This window comes from Falco peregrinus, chromosome 13 (genome assembly GCF_023634155.1).
Source record: "Falco peregrinus isolate bFalPer1 chromosome 13, bFalPer1.pri, whole genome shotgun sequence".
Classification (NCBI taxonomy): Eukaryota; Metazoa; Chordata; class Aves; order Falconiformes; family Falconidae; genus Falco; species Falco peregrinus.
The window spans coordinates 13,105,072-13,130,654 of NC_073733.1; the positions used below are offsets into that span (position 1 = coordinate 13,105,072).

The 25,583-nt window shown below is 56.0% G+C and overlaps 1 protein-coding gene across 4 annotated transcripts in view; it reads left to right on the forward strand.

The window, feature by feature from the left end:
* The window catches only part of FRMPD3 (FERM and PDZ domain containing 3), a 65,800-nt gene that overhangs the window by 18,527 nt on the left and 21,690 nt on the right, over nt 1-25,583 (forward strand). For 2 of the 4 annotated variants that reach the window (XR_008749735.1, XM_055818305.1), the window contains exons 1-12: nt 8,653-9,984; nt 13,279-13,441; nt 13,685-13,787; nt 14,166-14,211; nt 15,284-15,388; nt 16,470-16,577; nt 17,084-17,215; nt 17,750-17,869; nt 18,015-18,151; nt 18,976-19,099; nt 19,705-19,794; nt 21,293-21,472. Coding sequence is in view for 3 of the 4 variants with exons in the window: in XM_055818305.1 (XP_055674280.1) it covers nt 9,973-9,984; nt 13,279-13,441; nt 13,685-13,787; nt 14,166-14,211; nt 15,284-15,388; nt 16,470-16,577; nt 17,084-17,215; nt 17,750-17,869; nt 18,015-18,151; nt 18,976-19,099; nt 19,705-19,794; nt 21,293-21,472 (1,320 nt within the window). In the remaining variant the exon portion in view is untranslated. Of the gene's footprint in view, nt 1-5,569; nt 5,724-7,266; nt 7,421-8,652; nt 9,985-13,278; nt 13,442-13,684; nt 13,788-14,165; nt 14,212-15,283; nt 15,389-16,469; nt 16,578-17,083; nt 17,216-17,749; nt 17,870-18,014; nt 18,152-18,975; nt 19,100-19,704; nt 19,795-21,292; nt 21,473-25,583 lie in introns of those variants that run through there. The other 2 variants (XM_055818306.1, XM_055818307.1) reach the window with 2 other exon arrangements.

Below are 25,583 nucleotides of genomic sequence, written 5' to 3' on the forward strand. Positions count from 1 at the left end.
CACCCGTAAAATGCAGGAGCAAAAGGACATATTGCTGTGTTCCCCAGTCTCCTGAACTTGACCCAGGATGTGAGTAGTGTCCTGTACACTGTCCCCCTGGCAAGAGCTCAGGGGCATGAGGTGCCATCATGGACCAGCCTGGAGGGATGCTTGTGGTCCCATTGCCTTCCATTTCTCGGCTCCACAGGGTGCTCTCCAAGAGCAGTGAGGCTGCCGGTGGGTTCAAACCCTTTCACTCTCAGAATCAAACTGGGAACATGCCCGGTAAAGCAGAATTACTGGCATGTCTGGAGAGGCAGGGAGCTGGAACAAGACAGGCTCTGACAGCTGCTTTCAGGAGGTCTGTGAGAGACTGAGCAATGTGTCAGCAACGCACAGCTCGTCCTGCAGACCATCAACCCTTGTTTTGCCCAACTGCCTTTCAGCATGCACAGCCTGTCCACATCTCAGGAGCTGCCTGGCTCTACCTGTCCTGACCATGAAATGCATTTGGGATGGGTGCTGGGGTGACAGCTGTGGGCCATTCTCTTGTGGCCTGGTGGCTGAGTGATGAGGATGCACCAGTCCCTGTGGTGGAGCTGGGAAGCAGCATGTGTTTCCAGGCTGAGTCATGCTGAGGATTGTGTCTTGGTCCTAGTTACAATACTCACTCAGCAGAAATCAGCTCATCCACCTCTCCCCACCTGTCTGTGTGTTCATCCCTCCCTCACAGCTCCTTCACATAACAGCAAAGTAGCATCTGTAGGGGGGAAAAAATCCCTGCCTGGAAGATTTGGGTTGCTCTGCAGGGCTATAAGGTCAGGAAAACAAAAGCTGGTGCTTGCTATGCAAGGCATGGAGCCGGCACGCCGGGCAAGCAGGTACATACTCCGCTGCAGCTGCAAGGGTTGGCTTTGCACTGGGGTGAGGGCTTGCATCCATGGGAGGGGAGAAATGATGCCGCCAGGGCCAGAAGGGGATGGTAGACAAGGAGAGGAGATTGAGACACACTGAGCTCCAAGGTGGTGGGACTTGCTGTCCCCCATGCCAGCCAGCCAGGCTGTCAGAGCTGCGGAGGGGCACAGAGCACCTGCACTGCTCTGTCCCCCCTCGCCGAGTTTTCTTTTCTCAGCTGCTCTGTGCCTAGGTTATTTTAGCTTTGATTCAACTCCAAAATTGCCGTGGCTGAAACTCTTATCTCTATTGTTTTCAGTCTGCAGGAGCATCATTGAACATGTCAGAAAGATAAATTGGAGAAAAGGAGAGGGGGAAACAAAAAAAGAGGAGAGTAGTGCAGCTGGTGGGGAGAGCCGTGCCGGTTGTGGTCTCGGAGGGCGGCTGGCTGCTTCAAACCACTCTCCCTTCCCAGAGGAAGGGTCTTGCCCTGCTGCCCGCCTCCCTCCCTGCTGTCCCCTTCTCTGCAAGGCTGAGGCACTCTTACGGTTATATAAAACCTGCTGAGGTTTTTCCCCTCAGCAAAGCTCATTTAAGCTTAGCATCTGCCCTGCATGAGCCTGGTTTGGGAGCACTGGGAGCACAGCCTCCAATACCCGCTCTCTGTATCTGCCTTGGCTGGGGCTGAGATGTGGAGTCCCGCCTGGTGGACAGTGAGCTAAAGCCTCTGCAGATCAGCTGGGAGCACTGGATCAGGGCTCTGGAGATGAACAGAAGAGAGGTAGGAGGAAGCAGGACAAGCCCAAGCAGCACAAACAGCAAGAGGGGTCCTGGACCCTGGGCAGGGGCTTGGAGCAGACCTGTGTGTGTCCCCAAGGGGTTTCACTCACTTGTGCGTATCTCGGGGTACAGTGCGCCAAAACTAGGGTCCAGGGCCCATGGGGCTGGGGGAGGTCTGTGCAGCACAAACCCAGTCAGCACGCGTTGGCTTGGGCTCCAGCCCAGGCTCCCTAAAGAGTTCAGGGGACCCCTGCCCCAGCAGCTCAAAGAGGGTTCAGGCTTCTGCATCCCTGGAAGGATCAGGCCTATGGGATGAGGTTTGGGGGTTCTCTGTCCATTTGGAGTTATCAGTCAGTGCTGGAAGATACTGGCGCTGTGTCCAAGGGCTCCTGGAGCCAGGGCCGGGGATGTGGCATTGAGCAGCGCGGGCAGGTTGCTGTAACAGCTTCACCACTGCTAATGGGATCAGCCTCCTCCAGGACACAGCTGCCAGGGGAACCCCTGCCTGGAGGGCTCATTAACTGCCAGGCAGAGAACAAGTGCTTCCAGGGGGATCAGAGGGGTTAAATCCCACCGAGGTGTTGGGACTTCAGAGGTTTAAGAGGTGCTTGTGACTGCTGCTAGGGATGCTGGGGCAAATGAATAGCCTATTAGATAAAATGTCAGACAGAAACGGATGAGAACTGGCATTGCTTTTCCAGCTTGCACTTTACAAAATGAATCTCCTTGTGTGCGGTTGATTTGCATACTCAAAATAGGCCACGGTGGAGGGGCTCTTCTTCTGAACCCACTGACACCAAGGGCTAAATTGTGTAAATTTGGTTATCTGAATGCTCCTCTAAATGACTGGAATGATCTAACAACACAATCCATTGCCAGAGGAGATGGGTTTTCAGAGCCTAAGCTCCTTTGTTTCTGGAAACAACGTCAAGTCACGTGTGAGAAATGAAGACAAGAAATTGCTGGCGAGTGCTGAGCTGGGTGTTGTGCCAGGGCAGGTGAAACCATTCCCTGCCCCAGCTGCTTTTCACACCTGAAATGAGGAAGATTGATCTGTGTGAAAACTTCAGGAGGCAAATACTGAGCAGATCCTATTAAATAAGGCTGGTTTCAAATAGAAACTGATTTGCATGGGCTGATCAAACTAATTACTACAGCAGGAACTCAGAAAATCATCAGATTCTTATGCAGCAGGACTGCTGAGGTCTGCTGCTATGTAGCTTGGTGCATAGATGCCTGCGAGCATTACCATACCTTCAGCAGCAGCCACACTGGCATCTCTTATCGGGAGCCACACGTGGGACATGGCTGGCATGCCGGCTCTGTTTGAGGTCATCGCTGCTCACCTGCCAGCAGCAGCCTGAGCTGTTCTTCCCCTCAACTGGCAGGGGAGGCAAACTCACTACATCGCTGATTTATAAATAGTTTAGTGTGGTTTAGAAACCTGTTGGGGTGGTTTTTTGCCATTACCAATGCTTTCCAAATGCTATTGTGCATGTGGAGCGCAGTGGCCCTGCAGAGCATCACCGACTGGCACGGGCAGAGCCAAGCCGCTGGCAGTGGGGGGCACCCGCTCAGCATGTGGGTAATGAGCATCTCGGCCTTGGTGGTAATTTGGTCCCATCTGGTACACTGGGAACCAAAAGGCTGCACTGGCATCTGTGCTCCTTCTTCCGCAACAGCCAGGTGAGTGTGACCTTGGGTGCTGCCTGGGAGCCCTGGCAGAGCGTGGGGCCTGTGTGCCAGTGGGCAAGCAGCATGGTGGGTGACCAGCAGGGATTTGTGCCATCAGCAGGTGGTAGCTCTTGGGTGGCATTTGGCCTGGTAGAAAGAAGGTCCCTTTGGTGTTCCCAGCACGCCTGTCTGTGTCCTATGGGAAACTGTGCATGCCTGCATCCCACAGGGACCCCAGGTGCTGGCATCCCACTGGGGACCATACATGCATGCATGCATCCTATGAGAACCCCAGGTGCGTTCATCCCACTGGGACTCCAGCTGCCTGCATCTCATGGGGAAGCGTGCTTGCATGCATCCCACAGGGACCCTGGGGCACGCGTGTCAGGTCATGCTGCTGCAGGAGCAGCTTCACATCCCCATGCTCGTGCCATTTCCCCAGGCAAGGGCCTTCAGATGACTTGTGAGCGAGAAGGCGTGCGGCTGGTGAGACGCACGTGCCTCTTGTCAACAAACAGAGAGACGCTGTCTCCCGAGGCTGCTGGTTTGGTGCAACGTTTGTACACACACGTGTAGAAAAGAGAGTTATGTGTGGGTGGGTGTGCCTCTAAATATAGGCCTGCCTACCTAGAAGTGTGCAGCACTCGGAAGCCCGCTCGCTGCAGCTTGCAGAGTCCCCTCCTCACCCTGCACCCCCGGGAGCATGCTGGCACAGGCAGCAGAGCTCAGAGCAGGTTATAAAGAGATTATAAAGATGTATATATTAAGCCTCTGTGCTAGAAAGGCGGCAGCCCCAGGCTGAAAGCATTGCATTCAAAGGCTCTCTCTGCTGCTTTGCTGTTTGTTTGTTTGGTTTTTTTAATGGTTTTTGTTGTTATCTGGCATCAGCTCAAGAGCTTTACTGAGCCTTAGAGCTTGGAAAGGGGTCCCAGAAAAGACAGGGGTGGAGGGGGACGCAGTGATGCTGTGTTTGTCATCTCCCATGAGCAGGTTCCTGTGTAGTCTAGTCGAGGCTGGTGACAGTATCAGGGGCTTGGTGAGAGTCCCTGCTGCCACGCAGGCAGGCTTGTGGGCCAGCTCTATTGTGTCCTGGGGGACCTTCTGGCCAACGTTGTGCTGCCAGAAATGCTCCAGGATTTGCCACCTCTATGCCAAGTTAAGCTCTGGCCCTGGACAGGCTGGTAGGGCTGAGCTGTGGGTCACTGGACCACATTGGGAGGTGCTAGATGAGTTCACTGAGTCCAGCTCACGGTCCTTCTGCACACGGGGGCTGTCCCACAGCTGTCTGGGCTGAGGATGTTGCTGTCACTTCTGTGGTCCTGCCTCCTTCATTGGCATCCCTTCCCCCAGGCCCCTTCCCCACTCTGCTTTGCTGTGCGCTGGGTGGAGATAGCAGTCCTGAAAACCTCCAGCAAGTCATCAGCTGAGCAAATTGCTCTCTGTAAATCCAGAGTGAAAGTCCTGGGATTCATGAGGGCCCAAAGGAAAGTGCTTGATTGGATTTTCAAGCCTCTTGTGGCTCTGGGGGAGAGGGGCTGACAGCCTCTCTGAATCTTCCTCACCACTGACTGGGAGGGGATGCAGACTGTGCCCTCTCACTAATGGGATGTAAAGGATCTGTTACTCTCCCTCCTTTATTTCACTCTCCTCTGGACTTTGTGTGCAGCAATATATTTCTCCTCCTGAAAGTCCTTCGGAGCAAGGTGGGCAGCTACAGTGTCCCTCACCTGCTGTTCAGGCAGGCATGGAGGGAGCCATGCTCCTGCTGCCTCGCCTCTGGAGAGGAGCTGCCACGCCATGCAGCAGCCAGAGCCTGTCCCCAAAGAGCATGAGGCTCTGGGGACACACTGTGCATTTCAGGTCTCTTGCAGGAAAGGCTTGGGTTGGGTTCAAGCTGCCTGTACCAGCATGAGAGCAGCAGGAGCACCTGGGGCTGGCACCCATCACCTGGTGTAAGCCCCCGCCTCCCTGTGGAGCAAAGAATGTTTTTTTCCAGCACCACCAGAAAACAAAGTTAATACAAGGTCCCTGGATTAAAATCGGGGAACACAGGAGCTGGGTGGTTCGATCAGCAGCAGTAACGGAGCGGCAGAGTGGCCAGGCTGTGGTGGGGAATTGCTGTCACTCCAAGCCCCTGCCACGCAGCTGAAGTGTCACACAAATAAGGGAGAAAAGCACTGCAAATTTTATTCCATCACTCCTTATCTCTGATTAATCCTCTTATGTGTTCATCTCATTTTAGCCGGCTGTTGACTGTCTGTTTACTGTATTCCTATGGACCTGGCAGAGATAAAAATTCCTCCGAGTCTGTAACGTCTTCCCCAGCCCTGCCCTGGTGGGGTGAGGGGGCTCCTGCCCGCTGACACCAGTGGAGCGCCACAGAGGAGAGGACCAAGGTAATGTGCCTGCGGTTACTGCAGCGGACAGTAGAAGAGCAGGGGCTGGAAAACAGTTTCTCCCAAGCCCTAGATTAATGTCCAGCCACTTGGGCATCACCGAAGGGAAATAAAGATACCCTAAACATATTGTCCTGTGGTGTGACTTTGCAGCCCATGCTCAGGGCATGTGCTTAACACACTAGAGAGGAGACAGCGTTTCCTCTCGCCATCCCTCTCTCACTGCAGGCAGATTTTTTAGAGCCTTGCAAGGGAAGCCCTGCCTATCCCATGTCCCCCTCCAGCCCAGGGTCTGCAGCCCAGCTCAGTTTTGCCTGCAGCCCCAGGATAGCGGCTCCCCTGCCTGCTGCTGGGTAAGGCAGAAGCGTGAGCCTTCTGGGCCTCATCCTGTTGCTGAAGGATTTTGCTTTGACCTGCGGGGGGGCAGGAGGCCGTGCAGGGGGTCTGGGCAGGCCGGGCGAGGGGCCCAGGCCGGCTGTGTGAGGTTCAACCCGGCTCCGTGCCGGGCCCTGCCCGTGGGGCACAGCAGCCCCAGGCAGCGCTGCAGGCTGGGGCAGGGGGCTGGGAAGGTGCCCGGCGGGAAAGGGGCTGGGGGGGCTGGCTGGGCCGGCTGGGCAGGAGCCAGCCCTGTGCCCAGGTGGCCACGGGGGCCAGCAGCAGCCTGGCTGGTGTCAGGAGCAGTGTGGCCAGCAGGGCCAGGGCAGTGCCCGTCCCCCTGTGCTGGGCCCTGGTGAGGCCGCCCCTCGAATCCTGTGTTCAGCTTTGGGCCCCTCACTGCCAGGGGGACGTGGAGGGGCTGGAGCGTGTCCAGAGCCGGGCAGGGGCTGGGGCACGAGGCTGATGGGGGGCGGCTGAGGGGACTGGGGGGGCTGGTCTGGAGAGGAGGAGGCTCAGGGGGGCCCTGACCGCTCTCTGCAGCTCCCTGGCAGGGGCTGTAGGCAGGGGGGTCGGTCTGTTCTCCCAGGTAACGAGCAACAGGACAAGAGGAAACAGCCTCGAGTTGTGCCAGGGGAGGTTTAGGTGGAATATTAGGAAAAATTTCTTCACCAAAAGGGTGTCAAGCATTGGAACAGGCTTCCCAGGGAGGTGGTGGAATCACCATCCCTGGAGGTGTTTACAAAATGTGCAGATGCGGTGCTTAGGGTGCTTAGTGATGGACATGGCAATCTGGTGTTAATGGCTGGACTTGATCTTAAAGGTCTTTTCCAACCTAAATGATGCTATGATCTATGATTCTTCTTGACAAGGTAGCTTTTCCAGCTGGGGAGTACAAAAATGCCTTAAACTGCCAAAAATCATCAGGGAAAATTGGAGGAGAAAACAGTGGGAGCCCCCGGCAAAAACCAATTCACATTTATAGGAGAGTGGTGTCTGTAACAGCATGGAAACCCCCACAATTGAGGCAACTGCTGTCTTTTGGGGGCATTCAGACAGGTTGCACAGCACCCAGCCCTTCCCCAGTGTGTGGGGCACAGCTGGGCTGCGTGCGTGAACACCCTGAAGGTCTTCATAACCTCACCCTCAGCACCCTTCACTCCCATAGGTACCCAACACCCCGCAGCATCGCGCCTGCCCTGGAGCTCTTCTGCCTCCTGAAGGCACCCAGCAGCACGTTTGGGCACCTGCAAGCAGGGTCCTACCTCTGCCACGCTCACGTGCACCTCAGGGAGCCTGTGCCAGTGGCCTGACACACGCAGGTGGGTACTCACCCCATCATCATGCTGGAAAGGTGGGCCTAGGTCCTTAGCCCCACCGCATATTGAGGGAGAGGGCTCATCCCGATCAGACTCTTCTTGGTGTAAATTCTCCCCAAATATGGCATACTATAGCATGGGAGTTTTGGAGGCTTCTGGCTTTAGTAGCTGGAAGTTGCTTTTCGCACCCAGTTGAATTTTCAGCCTCCCCAGCATCCTATGGCGGCAAGCACCAGGGGTGCTTTTGGATGGCAAAGTCCTGCCTTTTCCATGTGCTAAACCTCCTTCCACAGGTGCCCTCCGGTTCTCATGCGGTGCCAGCTCCCTGCCCCATGTCAGGCTGGTTTTAGGGGCCCCATCACAGTCCCTCTTCCTCTTGTTCCTTCCAGGCTGAAAAGCCCATCTTAGATGGGGAAGACGACGTTTGTGAGTGTTTGCCTGTGGAAGGTGTGATCCAGGCTGGGCTTCAGATACTCTGTGGTGCTTTCGGCCGTGCCTCACAGGGCTGGTTTCAGGGCAGTCTTTCACAGCTTCTCTTAACCTGAGCGTGTCTGGAGGTTGGGGTGGCAGGTCTTTGTTGACTATGCTCACACTGTATTTTCTGGTAATAAGCAGCATTACTTTGGGAATAGTCCCTCTTGCTCTCCTGTGGCTCTGAGTGCCAGGTCAGGCCGGTCCCACTCCCTGCCAGGGGGTCTGAGTCCCTCCCCATCCCTTTCTGCCATCCCTTTCTGCCATCCCTTTCTGCCATCCCTTTCTGCCATCCCTTTCTGCCATCCCTTTCTGCCATCCCTTTCTGCCATCCCCACAGTATCAGAGGTCCTGAGATTTCCACCTGGGCCCCATCCCTCCCTGCCCTTCTGCCTGTGTTTATCTCTAGCTGAGATGCCAGAACCATTTAAAAAGCTGCAGGCTGAGCAGCAGAGAGCTGCGGCTGCTGCTTCATTATTTACAGCTGCCGTTGGCCACTCGCTGGCTTGCCCAGCAGCTCAGCACCAGCAGTGCCGAGGGACACTGCTTGCTGTTTGCTTGTTCCTGCACTGAAAGCCCAGAGTATTTTTGTGCTCGAGCAGTTGCCGTCTGGCACCTGACCTCTGTACCAGCAGTGTACCTGGCATAGCTGCCGGCTCAGGACAGGCCCAGCGCCAACAGTAAAGCTAACCCTTCTGAGGGCTCTAATGATTTTAAATTGCTTCTGGTATTGACAGCATATCCAAGCTGGAGCACAGGGGGTAAAGTCCTGGGCCGTACGGCAAAGCTGTACATAGGCTGCAGTTCTCCAGGCTGGATCCGTGAAGGACTTCAGTTGTGCCTAGGTCATTCTGCTGCCTTTAATGTCAGCCTCAGCCAGGCTGGCACCCCTCGGTCCAGCCCTCCTCACTTCAGCCAGCCGTTAACTGCTGGCAAAGCAAAGGCAGCCATTACCAGGCCATCTGACGCCACCTCCATGTGTGTCGTGTGTCTGAGCAGTGTCATGGTGGTCTGGAAGTACAGCATCTGTTTGCCCTTGCTGGAGTTGTCTGACATGTTAACGTGGTCCAAATGGCATCTTCCAAGGTGACCAGATGCTGGGCACAGATGTGCAGGACTGATGGAGTAGAGATGCACATTGCAGTGGATCCCTTGCCAGCCAGCTCTGCCTGCTCTGCTCTTGTCCCTGTCGTTGGTCCCTATGCTCCCTGGTAGCCCTGCAGGCTCCGTCTGAGATGGAGACCAGCGTGCAAAGCTGGAGCTGCCATATGCTCCCCGTAAAAACAATTCTTGGCCCGTTCCCCGGCATTTCCTGCCACTGCCACACGTGCTCAGGATCCCACATGCCTTGCAAGCCGTTCACTAACTGCAGCCCAGCAGATGGAGAAGCCAGGCACAGTTGTGCAGCAGGAAAGAAGAATCCACAGGCTCTGTTTGTTCTCAGGATGTTCACGCCAGCAGAGGAAGGGGGAGGAGAGCTGGCACCCACCCCTGCAGCACCATCTGTGCAAAGTGCCCCCCTGCAGAAGGCTCAAGACCTTTCTGTACCTGCTCCCCATCCTGGGGCTCAGCTGTAAGCCCTTCTTCAGCTGCTGCAGTGTTTCCACCCGGTGCTATCCAGTTTAAAGGCAGCTGGAAATGGTGTGAGTGCCCTAGGTAGATGGAGACTATCACTTCTCCTAGGCAGGTGGTACTGGTTTGTTCTGATGGCTTTTCCTACTAGAAGAGATGGCCAGTCAGCACTAAAAGCAAAGGGAGAAAAGCAGTCCTCAGAGAAAGCAGAGATATATTGCAGTAGGAAATTAAAAAAGTTCATGTCAGCTTTTGGAGGAACTCTTTGCTGTGCCTTTATCTGTCTCGGGGTGGAATGAGGGCTCTGGATTCAGCCCTGCTGTGTAACGTGGAGGTCTGAAGGCACATCCCTTGGTGGCATATTGTGGTGGGGAGTGACCAGACGGAGCTGATGTCTCTCTTACCTTGGGCAGCAGAGCATGACTGGATCAGTGTCTGAGCTCTGAGCATAGAAGATAAACATCCAAGTCACAGGAGAGGGGATATCTTTATGCTGTGTCGGTTGAGACACCATGAAGAACCAGGTGAGGAGCAAACATCCTGCCACAGGGGCATGTTTATGGTGGGCTGCTGCTGGCTACAGTGGGGCTTCTCCTGGCGAGTGCTTTTAGTTTATATTGTGTTTTCCAGTGACCTTGTGTCTTGGTGGCATTGTGCCATGGTGGTCCCCAGGGACGCGAAGTGATGCAGTGCAGCCTCACAGGCTGGGGGTGGGCGGCAGCCAGGCAGGGGGGACCTAGGCAAGGTGGGGACGTGGACATGAACAGCCATCTGCTCCATGCAGTGGGGCAGGGTCAGCACTGGTCGGTGCCCACTGGGCGGGGTGGCGGGTGTTTTCCAAGCAGCATGGCCTGGATCACTGGCTGCTGAGCCCAGGATGGGGCAGGGATTGGGTGCTGCTGATGGGACAGAGCTGCTGAGCTCCAGGGGTTGTTTTATAGCCTCAGTTCCCCGCTGCAGGAGCGAGGCAGAGAGATTTGCAGCTCAGCGCGTTTCTCTGCCCAGCAATTGGAAGAAGAAACACAAAAAACAGGCTTCAGGGAAGTGATGGCTCCTGCAGTTCTGGGGTGCAGCCAGGCTGTAATTACCAGTGTTGGGGAGAGAGTTACCACTGCGGGTGCTGGTTTTCTCGTCTCTTGCTCTGGTCCAGGATGAGCATGTTATGCCCCAAGCCCAGCAGGGGAGGGCTGCTGCAGGAAGGACGTTCAGAGCCGCAGCCCAGAGAAGTCATGTCCTACCTGCTGCTGAGCACATTACTGCTCCTCCAGGAGTGGATAAGTCCTGCTTATGAGGACACTGGTCGTCTTTTATTTAATTTCCTGGTAATGCTTCTGCAGTGTCAAAGCCTTATCAGGAAGGGAGCAGCTTAAGAGCCTGGTAAAGGAGTTTTATTGTCAGTATCCAGTTCTTTATTCCCCTCTTCCCTGTAACTGGATGGCAGACTGGTTGTGTCTGAAATGAGGTGTGATTTCTTTGCCTTTTGTCCATTTAAGCTGCGAAGATTTCCCTGCTAACCTTTCCTGATGGTAATTCAGCTGCATGAGAGGCTGCTGTTCCTGGGCAGTCATGGGAGGGTTGTGGCTCAGCTGCGGGCTCCGCGGGGAGGAGCAGGGGTGAGACCATTCCCAAATTACACGCAAAAGGACAGATGTGAGGACACAGGAGCTTTAACGGGGCAGTTGTAGTCCAGGACTTGTCATCTACTTGGCTGTGACTTGGCAAGCAAAGCCCTGCCTCTGTTTCCCAAGAGCAGTCACACTGAGCTCAGCCATGTCTCTGAGGCATCCCAGTGCTTTGAACCCTGCAGTTCATTCTCGTGTTCATGCACTGCAGGGGCTTGTTGGATGGTGGGACTGGAGTTGCTGTGGGCATTTGGGGCTGGGGGGGGCTGAAAGAGGGGTCTCCCCTGGGAAGCCGGCAGCTCTGTGGCTCTGCTGTCTCTTGGCAGCCAGCTCCAGCTCTGCAAACAGCAGACATTCTCCGTGGCCATGCCAGGCGTGCAGAGACACAGAGCTACATTCAGTCCCCTTTTCAGCCACAAACAATAGCTTTGGATAACGTTCATTTGAGAAAATAGGTTGAATCATGTGATTTTTTTTTGTTGTTGTTGTCGCTGTTGTTCTTTTAAATGCTCATGGGAGTAGCAGAGCAGCTAATGAGGCGGCACATAGCCAGTTGCAGGGGAGATGGTCTCGCCTGCGCTTCCCCGCAGCTGTGCTCTCTGGTGATGGAGCTGGCCCTGCACCCCGCACCTGTGGGTGCTGCACCCCCACGGGGACTGCTGATGGGTGCAGGACTGGCACTTGCCCTGAGAGGTGCCGGCACCCTTCTGCTCCTCAGCACTTTCCTTCCTTGGATCTCAGTTTTTTTTCTCCAGCCATGTGCTGCTGCATGAAGGAGGGGAAAGCCACGAGTACCCATTCAGCTGGGCACCGGGGGTGGGTCAGTGTGGACCTGGCAGGGTTGGCATCCCACCACCACAGAGCACCGCTCATCCACAGCTAGCACTGTATCCCCGGCATTGGGTGGAGGCACCTGGTGCTTGGAGCCCTCCTGGCTGCCATGGGAGAGAAAGCAGCAGAGACAGGTACATAAAAGGATGTTGGGACAGGTCACCTGGGGATCAGGGCTGCCACAGGGCTGTCTTTCCTGGCAGCAATGAGCTCAAGCCTGAAACTGTGCAGGTGCTGGCTTGGAGCTGCAAGAAGCTCCCATCCTCTTTCAGCCTCACGTGCTGTCCCTCTTCACTCTGCAGCGGGTGCCAACATGCGGTGCTGGGAGCAGGCAGGGGGTGTCAGAAATGCAGATAGATTGCATTAGAGGGATGATGCATCAAATCCTAAACCGATAAGAGACAGAACAATTGATACGTTGCCAAAAGGCTGAGAAGGATCTTTTTTAAGCAGGCTAAATAGTCTGGACAGGAACAAGCAATGAGCAGCACAGAAAAAAACAGCACGTTCATCACTTTGTTTTTCTGGCTGTGGCCATGCACATTGCCATCTGTCTGTGCTGTGTTCCGATGCCATCCTGATGGTGCTGGGATTGCTCCCTGATAGCAAGCTCACAGCCCTGCTGAGCAGCCTGGAGCCATGGCTGGCATTGCTCTGGGATGCCAAGGGCAGGTTTGGCATGACCTTGCCCTGGGCTGGGTCTTTCCATCTTCTGGCTGGCAGTGCTTTGAGGAGTCCTGGAGCTGGCAGTGAAGACTCAGCTGTAGTGCCAGCAGCCATGGCTGAGTCTGCCTTAATCCCAGTTTTTAGACCGGCTGAACTTACTTCCACTTATCTCTGATATTGTGCAGCTATGTTACTGGTGTGAAAAAGCCAGCCCTTGAGTTTGCTCTTAAATCTCTGCAGAACAGGCAGAGAGATGGCACTCCAGCCATGCCAGAGCTCCATCTCCTCTGAACCTTGCAGCGGTGGCATCCCTCAGGTAATGGCCAGAGTCACACCGCCAGGAGTTTATCCCACACAGGTCTCCCATCTAACGAAAGGAGATGGCTGGACCGGGATGGGACAGTGAGATGCCAGGAGAGGATGGTATGATTTACCCTTGGGGGATATCTCTGTGAATGTCCCTCTGCCTGAGCTGCTGGTGCTGCGGCAAGGATGGGCCCTGAGCAGCACTGCTCTGCAAGGGAGGACGAGGGCCGTGGATGTCCTGCCAAGCTGCTGGGACCCGCAGTGCCAGCAGCGATGAAGGAGGCAGGTGGAGTAGGGCCACCATCCAGGTGGCAGAGGGCTTGGCGTGAGCAGGGAGGGTTGCTGTGATGGGGGGGGAGGGGGTGCATTACAGCCCGCCCCTCTGCTCTGCAGTGCAGCCATGTGATGCCGGAGGAGTGCGGTGGCGATGATATGGAATGTGGGCAGCTGCCTTCGGACACGCTCCGACAGGTGACAATCCAGCGCCATCCCCACTGCGGATTTGGCTTCGTGGCCGGCAGCGAGAGGCCGGTGGTGGTGCGCTCAGTGGCAGCAGGTAGGGTGTGCGACCCCCCTGTCCCTGGACACAGCTACAGGGTGCCAAGAAGCACGGGGCACTTCCCCTAGTGACCCCCTCCCTGGGCTCCTGTCCTCTCCTGTCCCCTCCAGTGAGCCTGTGGGGTGCCCTCCACAGTTGCATACATGGGCAAATGCTTTGGGGGTGCTTGGGACCCTCCTGCTTCCCCCCACCTCGCATCCCCAGGATGCCTGGGCTGGCCCTGACCCTCTCTCCCGGCAGGCGGCCCCTCTGAGGATAAGCTCCTGCCAGGAGACCAGATCTTAGCCATCAATGATGAGGATGTGAGTGAAGCCCCCAGAGAGAGATTCATCGAGCTTGTCAGGTGAGGACAACACACACCTCTTGTCATCTCTGGGGAGGGAGCTTGTGCTGGGCTGCTGTGCCCCAGCTGGAGCCTTGGGGTGTCAGTGCACGTCCCCAAGCTCTGTTGTCAGTGGTCACTGCTGGCATGGGGAAGCCTCAGCCTGAGCAGGGAAAGTGCCCTGGAGCAAGTGCCATACCCATTCCGAGCTGGCCAAGAGGCGGGCAGCACTGGGAAAGCACCCACAGCTGTATTACCGAGTGCCCCAAGGAGCCCACAAAGGTCCCAGCTGTCACCAGGCTGGGAAGGGTGGGATGTGTTCTCTTGACAGCCAAATTCACATATTGAGGTCCACTGCTGTGAAGTCCTATCCACCTTAATTTCTCCTTTCTGTCACAGGAAGGCGAAGGACTTCATCGTCCTCACAGTCCTGCATACCCACCAGGTGAGACCAGCGGGAGCCAGGCCCTTTGGAAGACTGAGGTGGGGTCCCTGGAGGCCCCAAGGGACCATTCAGCAGCTCAGCTGAGGTGTTGGACTGGTGTCCCACCACCCCAAAGCTCTTCCAAGCTGTCAGGTCTGAGAGCTGCCACAGCCCTGCAGGATCAGCGTGGGCAAGTGGCCATCTCCCTGTCCTCATCGCTACCTCCTGGTAGTGTCCCTGGAGAGTCCCTGGAGAGCTGGGAGTGCCAGGCTGTGACCCCCAAGCAGTGCAGCTAGCGGTGGTGCTGGCATTGGGCGGTGCTGGAGCAGGTTGAATCGTCATGCCAGCAGCAGTGGTGGCTGGGCATCATTTCTGCTTTACTGAGCCCCTTGATGTTGGTGAAGGAGAGAAGTGCGAGAACTCCCCTGTGTTCTCCTCTGCAGGAAGGAGATGCCACTGCCCAGCGCCGCTCTGTCAGGAGCAGGGCATGTGCCAGGCTCCAAAACCACTTTTTTCTTCCTGGTTCTGGGTGGCTTCCAGCCAGGACAGGCTGCTCGGCTGATGCCAGCACCCTCGGATACACACAGCTCCGTGGCACAACCGTGGAGTGCGTGCAGGCAGAGGCTCCCCAGTGCCTGACACTGCCACCAGAACATCCCACAGGGCTGCCCAGGGTCCTGCCATCTCCCAGCTACCCAGCTCTTTCCCACAGCCGCAGACCCGCATCTGAGGGGCTCATCTCACACACCCAAACCCATACTGGTGCCTCCGAGCAAGCCCTGGCTTATGTCTGCTGGAGCTCAGACTGCACAGGGGGTGGGCACACATGCCTACTGGGAGTGCAGCCTCCCCCATCACGCTGAGGCTGGTGGCCTGTCTTCAGGGGCTGCTGCTCATTCTTCTGGCACTGCCTGCAGCACTGTATAACCACAGCGAAGGGGACTTGCTTTCCACCCCGCCATTTCATGGTTTGCTGCCCACTCCCCATCGTCATGCTGGCTTCTGACAGACTTTCTCTGAGCCCCATATCTGGCTTTCCCCATGCCACAGCTCCAAGGGCAGGCAGGTGATTTATCCGGTGCTCTCTTTCCAGTCTCCCAAATCTGCTTTCATCAGTGCAGCCAAGAAGGCGAAGCTAAGGTCCAACCCAGCGAAGGTCCGATTTTCAGAGCAGGTGACGGTCGGCGAGACGGACCCAGTAAGTCCTACCCTGCCTTCCTCTGTGATTCACCCACTTGAGGTGTCCCTGGGGCCGTGGGGTGTGAGGTGGCTGGGAGCTGCAGGGCTCCTCTGCCCTGATTTGGGCTCTGCAGGTGAGGGCAGCCCTCTGGCCCAGAGCGCCCTGCAGCACACTCGAGGCATTGGGTTGGTGCTGGGGGACATGCAGTGGTCCTCCCCTGTCCCTCCATCTGGATGGAGCCCCAGAAACTGTCCTTGGAAACCTGGTCCCCCTGGGCACCTGAGGATGACATCCGGGCAGTGCCAGCGCCTGCCCTAAGGAAGGTCTGTGCCTTCCAACCTGGTGCCAAAAGCTTTGCAGGAGTGCCCATGCATGGGGCATGGTGACCAGGGCACTGCTGCTTGGCAATGGAAGCTGTTACGCTGCAGTAGCGTTCCAGCCCAGTGCCATTATCTCTTAAATGCAGAAAGGTTTTATTAAGCAGCCTACAAAAAAAAAACAAAAACAAACAAACCAAAAAACACCACCCAAACCCACAACAAAACAAACCAAAAAAACCCAGTGTGAAGCGCTTTTAGCAAATCCTATTTTTAAGCAAAGTCAATTAAGTAATTATCTGATCGAAACACTTCTCCCTACATAAAATCAGCCTTCGTCCCACTTTCTGCACAGGGCGTGCGCAAGGCTCAGGTGGGCTAGGCTTGGGTTAAGGGTCAGGAAAGGGGGATCAGCTCTGAGCCACCCCAGCCATCGCCTTCCCTCTGTGTCACCAGCTGGGAAGCAGGACAGGCTGCCAGGCTTGGGCACAGCTCTGGGATGTGCTGGACAGAGTGGGATGCTCCATTGCTGCTGCAGCTGCTGGGAGCTGGGGAGGTTGATCTGTCAGGCAGCTCTGAATTGCTCCAGCTCTGCACGTCTCGATGGCTCAGCAGAGATGCTGGATTTTCAAGGGAAATGTGCCTCTTAGCACATAAGCCCAGAGAAGTGGGGGATGCTGTAACCACTCCATCAATGACACTCATTCTCTCTCCCCACCTTCTGTCCGTCTCTCTGTGCCCCCATCCTCCTCCACTCCCCCGTTGCTGGCCCCGCGTGCCAGGACATGTTGAAGAAAGAAGCTCTCCTCCTCATTCCCAACGTGCTGAAGGTTTTCCTGGAGAACGGGCAGATCAAATCCTTTACGTTCGATGGCCGAACCACCGTGAAGGTGGGCCCCTCCGCTCCCCCCACGGCACGGTGACGCTTCTCTCCTCCCGCCTGCCCGATCCATTTTTCCTTGTCTCCTGCTTCTTTGCACAAACACTGCAGCGTCGCTTGGCTGGCTGCGAGCTGCCACCGCATGATTGATAGCCTCCCCGGGCAGCACGCTTTGCAGCTGGCAGGGATGGGGTTTTGCTCTTTCTCCCACTCCTTTTTCCTTGCTGTAAGCCTGCCCTCAAGCCGGGATGGATGCTCCTGCAAGCCTCCCTCCCAGGGGTCAGCTTGCCGCAGCCCCCCTCCAAAACACCGCAGTGCTGGGGGTCTGGCTGCTGGTCACATCCTGCTGCAAGGTGGCTGGGTACAATCCTGTGACCCCTCCCAGTGCTGCAGGGCCTCATCCTGCGCTGGCGTGGCCCCAGGTGCCGAGGAGGAAAGGGCTTTCAGTAGGGTGCCATCTCCCACCCTGGGAGGGAGCCACTGCCTTGCACCCAAGCCTGTCTGTGGCATTTGCAGGATGTGATGGTGACGTTGCAGGACCGCCTGTCCCTGAGGCACATCGAGCACTTTGCTCTGGTCTTGGAATATTCCAGCCCAGAGTACAGCCACCGGTTCCTGCTGCTCCAGGACAAGCAGCCGCTGGCCCACGTAAGTCGCTGGGTGTGAGCAGGCATGGGATGGCCAGGGCTGGTGGCTGGGGCACAGGGAGGCTCCTCTGCCACCAATGTGGGGCATGGCAGGGTTGTGCCATGGGGTGGTGTAGCCTCTCCTTGCCTCTGGCATGGTCCTGTGGGCTGAGGGGTGCAAAGGGTGTCCAAAGAGGGAGATGATCCCTACCCATCCCACCCTGACAGCACCATGGAGGTGCTCCAGCCTGGGAAGCTGCAGGCAGTATTCATGAACATCCTTGGCCTGCCCAGGAGAGCCAGGAAGCTGTCACTGTACAGGATCAGGGATAAAACGAGGATTGTGGAGGAAGCGTTAGCCCTCATGGCATAAACCCCTGCCACACCAGGCAAAGATGTCACACCAAGGGAGGCTGGGCTGTTCCAGGGATGAAAGGATCAGGTGGTGCACGGTGTAACCAAATCCCTTCCCAGGGGAGAGGAGAGGGGGTCTTATGCTCTGCAGGCAAATATATGCAGCCTCTGGGCTCACTGCTCCCCTCTGCTCCTGCCACAGGTCGTGCAGAGGACACACTACCATGGCATGAAATGCCTTTTCCGTGTGAGCTTCTTCCCCAAGGACCCAGTGGAGCTGCTGCGCCGGGATCCTGCAGCGTTTGAGTACCTGTACATCCAGGTAGGGGACTCATCCCTAAGAACTGGGAGCTGATGGTGCCTGTGGGCCACGCGTCTGCCCAGGCTGGGCTTTGTGGAGGCATCCCTCAGGTGGCGGGAGCCCTGTCCCCGTGGCTGGCTGAGGACACCTCTCCTCCCTCCTGCAGAGCCGCAACGATGTGATCAGAGAGCGCTTTGGCGCAGACCCCAAGCCAGAGATGCTGCTGGGCCTGGCCGCCCTCCACATCTACATCACCGTCTCAGCCACCCGCCCCAGCCAGAAGGTCTCCCTCAAGAATGTGGAGTGAGTCCCCCTCCCTCTTCCCACACCACCGCGCAGCCCTCCTCTGAGTGCCTTCCCCATGCTCCTGCTCACAGCCCTGCCATAACTGGGGTGCTACCAGCAAAGTTTTGGAGTGCTGAGCATGAGATGCCCTGAGAGTCCCCCTGGAGCTGGCCGGCTCGCAGGCTTGACAGCAGTGACCTGCAGTCTCTGGTCCCACCACAGCGCCGTGTGAGACCCCCACACTGACATCCAGCCACACATGGCAGCCTGGCCAGGGCTGGCGGTGATATTTGGTGCCAGCCTGGGATCATTTCCATGGGAACCCAGGCTGATTTTCCACCTTGCATCCAAGGTGAAGAGAAGGCACTGTGGCTGTGTAATCTCAGCCCATCACCAAGCTGTGCAGAACTGGCTCAGCCCTCCTGTGGCTCCCGGTGGTCTTAAATCCATATGGAGTCCATCTGTGCAGGCTGGCTTTGCCCAGTGTGCATGGGGAGGAACGGGGGGAGATGGCACCCCAGGGAGGACGCCAAAAGAGGCTTGGGAATTTGCCCTGCATCCCTTAACCTTACATGAAGGTGAGCAGGAGCTGGGCTCAGCTGCAGAGCCTGGCACTGCTGTTTGCCAGCCCAGTGCTAGTGGCTGTGCCACCAACTGGGGGTCCAGTCCCCTTGTTAACCCGGGCTGGGGGCTGCTGCTGCACCGGCTGTGACACCAAGGAAGTGCTGGTGTGGCTCCCGTTCCCACTAATGGCAAGAGGATGCTCTTGGGCAGCATCCCTGGTTTCTGCCCGTCGGCAGGATCTCTGCTCTGGTGGCTCAGGCAGGCTTCCTTCCCCGCAGGAAGGAGTGGGGCCTGGAGCCCTTCCTGCCCCCCTCGCTCCTGCAGCTCATCAAAGAGAAGAGCCTCCGGAAATCTCTCTCGCAGCAGCTTAAAGCCCACCAGAACCAGCCTGGCGGCACCAAGGTGAGCCCAACCTGCGTGGCCGTGGCTCAGGACTGGTAGGGTGGCAGTGTGCCTTCTGCCCCAGCCGTCCTGTTGTCCCCGGCTGCCTGGGGACTCCTGTTATTGCTACCTAAGTCCCATTGGATGGGAGATAAATCCCAGTGTGGCAGCTGTGCTTTCAGCTTGGCCAAAGTGGCACACATCCGTTAACCCTGTGTTTATCATTATCTCTGGGCTTGGAAGGCTCTAGAGGAGGCTGCTGAGCAACTGCCTCAGTCCCTGCAACCATCAGAGCTCCCTGGGGGGGCTATGTATCTCCCAGGAGGGTTATACATCTTGGGGGGGAAATATACATCTCCCAGGGGGTTACATATCATATGTCTGGGCTCCTCCCTGGCTGTGCCTCTGCTTTGGGTAACGTCCCAGCATCTGCCCAGACAGCAGGGGAGTGGAGACCCCCTCCACCCCATGTCAAACCCCAGGCTCGTTGCCAGCACAGCCCATGCCCCAGGCTGCCTGCCAACATGCTGCACACCTCTGCTTGGGAGCTCCCAAGTTTGCACCAGCCTCTTGCATTTCTTGCCCCTTATGCTGATGGTGATCACCTGTGTGATGTGTTTTGTCAGGTTTCCACAGCCCAGGCAAAGCTGCAGTACCTGAGGATCCTGAACGAGCTGCCCACCTTTGCTGGGGTCCTCTTCAACACAGTGGGACTGGTACGGTAATTCAGGGTGGGCTGGGAGGTGCTTGGCATTGGTCCTGAGTCTGTGCTGGAGGGGAGAGTCAGGGGAGATGTGACTTCTATAGAAATCACTTCCTCGGGCTCTTGCTCTGCCCCACTAGGGTGCAAGCCCATCCAGAGAAGCCTTCAGAGCCTCTGCTGACAGTAGGTCAGATCTTCAGCTCCACAGGGTCTGGGTCGGCTCTGTTCTTGCCAGCCTTTTGGGCAATGACATAACCTGCTCAATTAAGTTGCCGTAGTTTCGGACACAGTAGCTCAGTCCTGTCCTGGCAGCATCCTGCTCTCCATCTCAGAGGAGGGCCACCCATGGCAAAGGCCACTGTGTTCCCTGCTTGTCCCCACAGGGAATAGCCCAGCTGGCCTTACCATCTCTGACAGCAGTGGTCCAGCCTGACCGCTCTCAGGAAGCTGCCACTGCCCGCTCCTCCCTCATCTCCATCAGAGGCACCTCCACCCCTCACCCAAGCCACCTCAGTTTCTCCATGGCAGAATGAAAGCCACCAAGCCAAATAGGAGAACAGTGGACCCACTCCGGCTCCCTGCTGCCTGGCTCACCTCTCCATCCCTCATTCCACCTCCCATCCAGGGGTCTCCATGTAAGTGTCACCTCTCTGCCATCCTTCCCTTTACCCACACCCGAGGTTTCAGCACTTCCCTGGCTTCCCTTGCTTTGACTCCTGGGTTCCACCTCTTGCAGCCTTTGACCTGCTCTGCTTCCACCATGCCATGGAGCTGCTCACCTCGCAACTCAGAGGGCTGCCTGTAGGAAATCAGTAAAGGCAGAACCTCGTGGTGTCTGGTCAGTGCCATGGCTGAGCAGGGGGAGCCTGCCTCTGATACTGACTGGGTGTGCAGCATTGGGCAGCTCACCTCTGGTGTGGGTGCCCTGCTTTTTTTTTAATCTCTGACACCAAAGCAATGACTCTGAGCTGACCTAGGAGCTGAACCACTTGTAAGTGGTAAATAGTATTCCTTTATTCTCCTCTGCACTGGTCTGCCCAGCTCCTCTTCACCTCCAGGTCTGGCTTGAAGCATCCTTCCTGGGCAGTCCAGAGCAAGTGATCTCTTTTTTCAGTCAAGGCTTTAGTTCTTTTCTAAAATGCATTCACTCCCTCCTCTGCTTCCTTCTCTCAGAGGCATTGTCAGATCAGGCAGATTTGTAACACGCTCTTACTTTTCTGTAGCAACACCAGCAAGCCTGAATATTTCATGTGGACAGTCAGTTCAGTGCTTTATTTTTAAATAGCCTTGGCATCCTTCACACTGTTCCCAGCTCTGCAGAGAGGCTTAGGGAGGGGGGTTCATGGCACCAGCTTCACCTGCTGCTCTGCAAAAGCCCTCTGGGACCTGGCCAAGCTGCTGACATCGAGGGTTGGCTCCACAGAGAAAGCCAGGCGCAGTCTGTGAAGCCCCAGGCTGCATTTATTCACCCATCTGTCTGTCACTCTTTCTCCATGTGCTCCTGCTACCAGGACGAGAAGCAGCCAGCCACCACGCTTCTTGTGGGACCCCGGCATGGCATCAGTCACGTCATTGACCTGAAGACCAACCTCACCACAGTGCTGTCAGAGTTCAGCAAGGTCAGCAAGATCCAGCTGTTCAGGGAGAACCACGGGGTGGCCCGGGTGGAGACGAGCATCCTGGATGCCAAGGTAGGCACAGGTGCCACGGAGGCAGGCACTGGGGAGAGGGGCTAGTACGGAGGCTGTGGTTGGGTGTTTGGTGCTCGTCTTTGAGGGGGTTCAGGACACAAGCGCACGTTGGAGCATCTGCCTTGAGATTTCTAGGGACTCAAAAGCCCCTTTCACATTGTGGTCACAGGGCACATGGTCTGTGACATCTCCTCTGCCTGTCTGTCTCCTTGAGCCATAGAGGCAGGGACTGACTGACACAGAGGGTACACGGTGCAGGCATGGTGGCATTCTGGCCGTGACCCAAACACCTACCAAATGGTTCAAGCAGTGCCCGTGGGGCAGACGGGTGACACAGGCCAGGCAGGTAGCAGGGCCCTTTGGAGGCAGGACAGCACCTCGCTTCTGCTCAGGGCTGGAGAGGAGCAGTCCATGGCCATACCTGAGCTGGATGCAGGTACTGGAGGGGACTGGTGGGGTTTCATGCATTAGCAGCGCTTGTGAAACTTGTCAAGCCATACAGGATCATTGAATGAACTGGAAATGATGGGATGGGGCATGTCAGACTCAGAGTGTGGGAAGAGATTGCTGGGCATCCCTGGCTCAAATAAACCCTGGGTATCTTGATAGCTGCCTCCATTATCCTGGCCTTCAGCCCACAGAGCAGACTTTCTACCCCTGGGCGTACATGCCCTCCTGGGCCCTGTGTGTTATCATCCTGCCGTCCCCTGCTAGTTGTTGTGTGGTGCAGTGCTGGTTCTGGTAGTCAGTCCCCATGGTCAGGCCCTGCCACCCCCATCACCCCTCAGAGTCACCTGCCTCTCCCGAGTCCCAAACCCTTCCAAAGGACTGTCAGCAATACAGTAAAAGCTTTACTGACTTCTTTGGTGTCTGGTCCGGCAGCCACAAGATCCTAAGGACATCATCCAGTGGCCTTTGCTTGGGTTTTTAATAAGCTAGGACGCATCTCTGGCAGACTTGCAGGCAGGTAGCCATGTGCCTGCTCCAGGGTATCCTAGGTTTTACTGCCTCCTCGTGCCCAGCTCTTCCCTGCCCCATGGGGAAGGATGGAGCTGAGGTGCAGCAATCTGACAGATAAATGCCAGACCTCATCCTCTGCTCCCACCTTGAATTCAACAGGACAGAGTTAGATTAAGTTTGGGCTAAATTGGACGGAGGCAGTGTTTGGCAGAGGCTGTCTCGTACAGTGACATCTGGCACAGCGGAGCTGTGACCACTGTGGGGCATGGAGATGCTGCTGCACAGCTGACAGGGTGTATCTGCACAAGCCTGCTAAGCCGTAGGCTGTAGGTCAGTTTTACTGCCCCTGCATTCACCCCTTTTCCCCCAGAGGCCGATGAAGCTGAGCTGCTTTGCTGGCTGCCTCTGCATTTCCTCATCTGCTACAAGGTCTCTAAACCTCAGCCCTCTCTGCAGCCCTTTCCTTGCACTCTGTATTTCAGCTGTAGCCTCACAGATGTAATCATGGTGGATTTGTTTAGGATTCTCCTGCTGCCTCCTCTCCTGGTGGATTTTAGCACTTCCTCCCACCAGGCGCATTAATTCCTCCAAGTCTGTTTTCCTGCGGCTGCTGTGTCTGCTCCAGCAGCTCTGCTGAACTGCAGTAATGCCTTGGCAGCCTCCGCCAGCACCATGCTTATCCTCATCCCCTCTGCTTTGTCTGACCACCCCCAGCAGCCTCATCCGTGAAGCCCATTTTTTGCGTTTGTAATTCAGTGGATATTTGGTCAACTGTAACACCTGCAATATTCCATCTGCAACCTACTGAGGTCAGTCATTGCCCAGATGAAGTCCTGGTGTCCTGCTGTGCCTGTCCCTACCCTTGAAAACCCTCAAACCTCCCTCACTGCCACCTGGGCAGGCAGAAGCCCTCCTTGCCTGTCCCCTCCAGCTGCCTGGGCTGTGCAGGAGCCCACCAGATCTCCTCCTTACTGCTTATGGAGCAGGTATAACCAAGGGATACTGTCTGCACCATGAGTAACCCTTCTGGTTCCTCCTGGTGCCCACACCCCTTGGATATGTATGCATAAATTGAAATATTACTGTATTAATAACAGGCTGGTCACAACCCTGTGACTGACTGCTCATGGCTCGCTGTGAGCGCTCATAGCACAGTGTGTTCCCACTGCCACATAGCTCCATGGCAGTCTCACCTACTGCGAGTACTGCGCGGGGAGGTGTGTGGCGTTAGCTTTGCTCCACGTGGTGCTGCTCAGCCCCGGGAGTGCACCGAGCTCACGGTGGGGTGCGCTGGCCCCTCTGGTGCTGCCATCATCTCGCTGCCGTGGCAGAGTGCAGTTGTCCCCCCAGTGCAGTCCAGCTGAGACTGGCTGCAGGAGCAGCAGACGCGATGCTGACATCCATCTTCTGTAAATTAGGTGGCGATTCTGCACAGATCCGGCGGTGCTGCTCCCCTCAGCCATGCTCTGCAGCAGTAATTAACTCTGCAACACCACCAGCCCTTTCCTACTGTAGAAGCAGACTTTCTTCTGTGTCCCTTCTATGCAGTCTCCCAATTGCTGCAGAAAAGGCAGCTTACATACAACTTCCCACAAGCACATACACACGTGTGGCAGCTTTATCTCCCTGAGAAGTTCCAGGCAGCTGCCTACAGCCACTGAAAGCCCCTCTGCCTGCCTGGAGCAGGGTGAGCATCCCACTTGTGAATCTCAACAGGCTCAACAGCATCCTGCCAGCACAGAGGCTGCTGTTACCTGTCTTCATTTAGCCGTTATCCAAGGGCTGGGTTTTAAAGTCAGAATGTCTGCTCTGAAATGAGGCATATGCTAATCCTGCGCAGGACAGCGATGAATGAGGAAGGCTAAGAAAAGCAGGCAAAAAGGTTGTTACCTTGCAGTGCTAATCTGCTTTCTGCAATTATTCTGTTGCACCGAATGTGTCACTGGCTAAAGCCCTGGGTTGCAAATAAATCTGTTTCTGCCATGAGTTGTAAACCATTAGAGGGTTGTGTTTGAAGTAGTGTCCTGACTGCTCTGGGGACCTGTGCTCAAATCCGCATCACCCCTGGAAGCCTGTCAGAGCCCTAGGGATTGCAGAGCAGGTGGGAATGTATGTCCCTGGGGCCATTGTACTGTGACGCCTGATGCTGCGTTGAGGGATGCTGGTGCTGGGGCAGCTCCAGGAAGGGCAGGGATGTGAGTGAGCCAGCCTGAGTCAGTAGGGTGGTGGTGGCCCATCACAGCTGCTCACTGGGTTACTGTGGAAACAGCAGATGGTCAGTGTTGGTTAAGGGATTTGTACTGAAAGGCCATTTTGAATTTCTAAGCACCAGGGTTGTTGTTGTTGTTGTGTAGTTGATCCTAAGGGTTAAAAAAAGGGAGTCGGGTCACAGAGTGGCTGTCAGCCAGGAGGTCTGCACACCCTGACCACAGCAGCCAGCACCACCCAAATGTTCTCATCCACTACTTGGCTGCAACCACAGCCCAGACGCACCTGCCGGGAAAGAGCTGGGGAAGATTTTCAGGTAACAAGCAGGCTTGAGGAGATTGTAAGCCATTTGCATTTAGTTCAGAAGGAAAAAAACGATGTTTGTCTTATAAATTATTCACTGGGTAGTTAATTGGTTTGTTTTGGAGCTTTTCCATCCTGGGCTTCAGTTTCTGTTTAAAACAGCCCATTTGTGATACAAACGCAGGTCTGGTGCCTCTGCTTTGCTTTCTTTAGCTTTTTGCCATGGCTACAGTGGCAAGGGGGGAGCAGATGCTGGCCGGACCCCTCGTAGAGGAGCTGCACAGCCACAGAACGGAGGAACCAAAGCCTCCAGGCCTCTGCTACTGGGTCCAAGAAGGATTTTTATTTCCTGCAATGTCTAAGGGAGCTGCTGGGAGGAGAGGAGCAGGTTTCACCTCAACATCCCTGGAAGGAGTGGGGCATGTTTGCTTGGAAATGCTGAGAAAGTTCACAGTATGTGGCTGGTGGCAGGATGGTGCTTCGCCAGCTGTGCTGCAGCTTTGTGGGCATTTTGCAGGATTGTGTAGCCATTCCCACCTGGCAAAGTCCCCTCTCTGCTGGGGCTGTCGCTTCTTCGCTCTTCCTCTTGCGCCCTGGACTTGCCAGTGTTCAAACATTGATTCTGGAGCTCATAGATTTG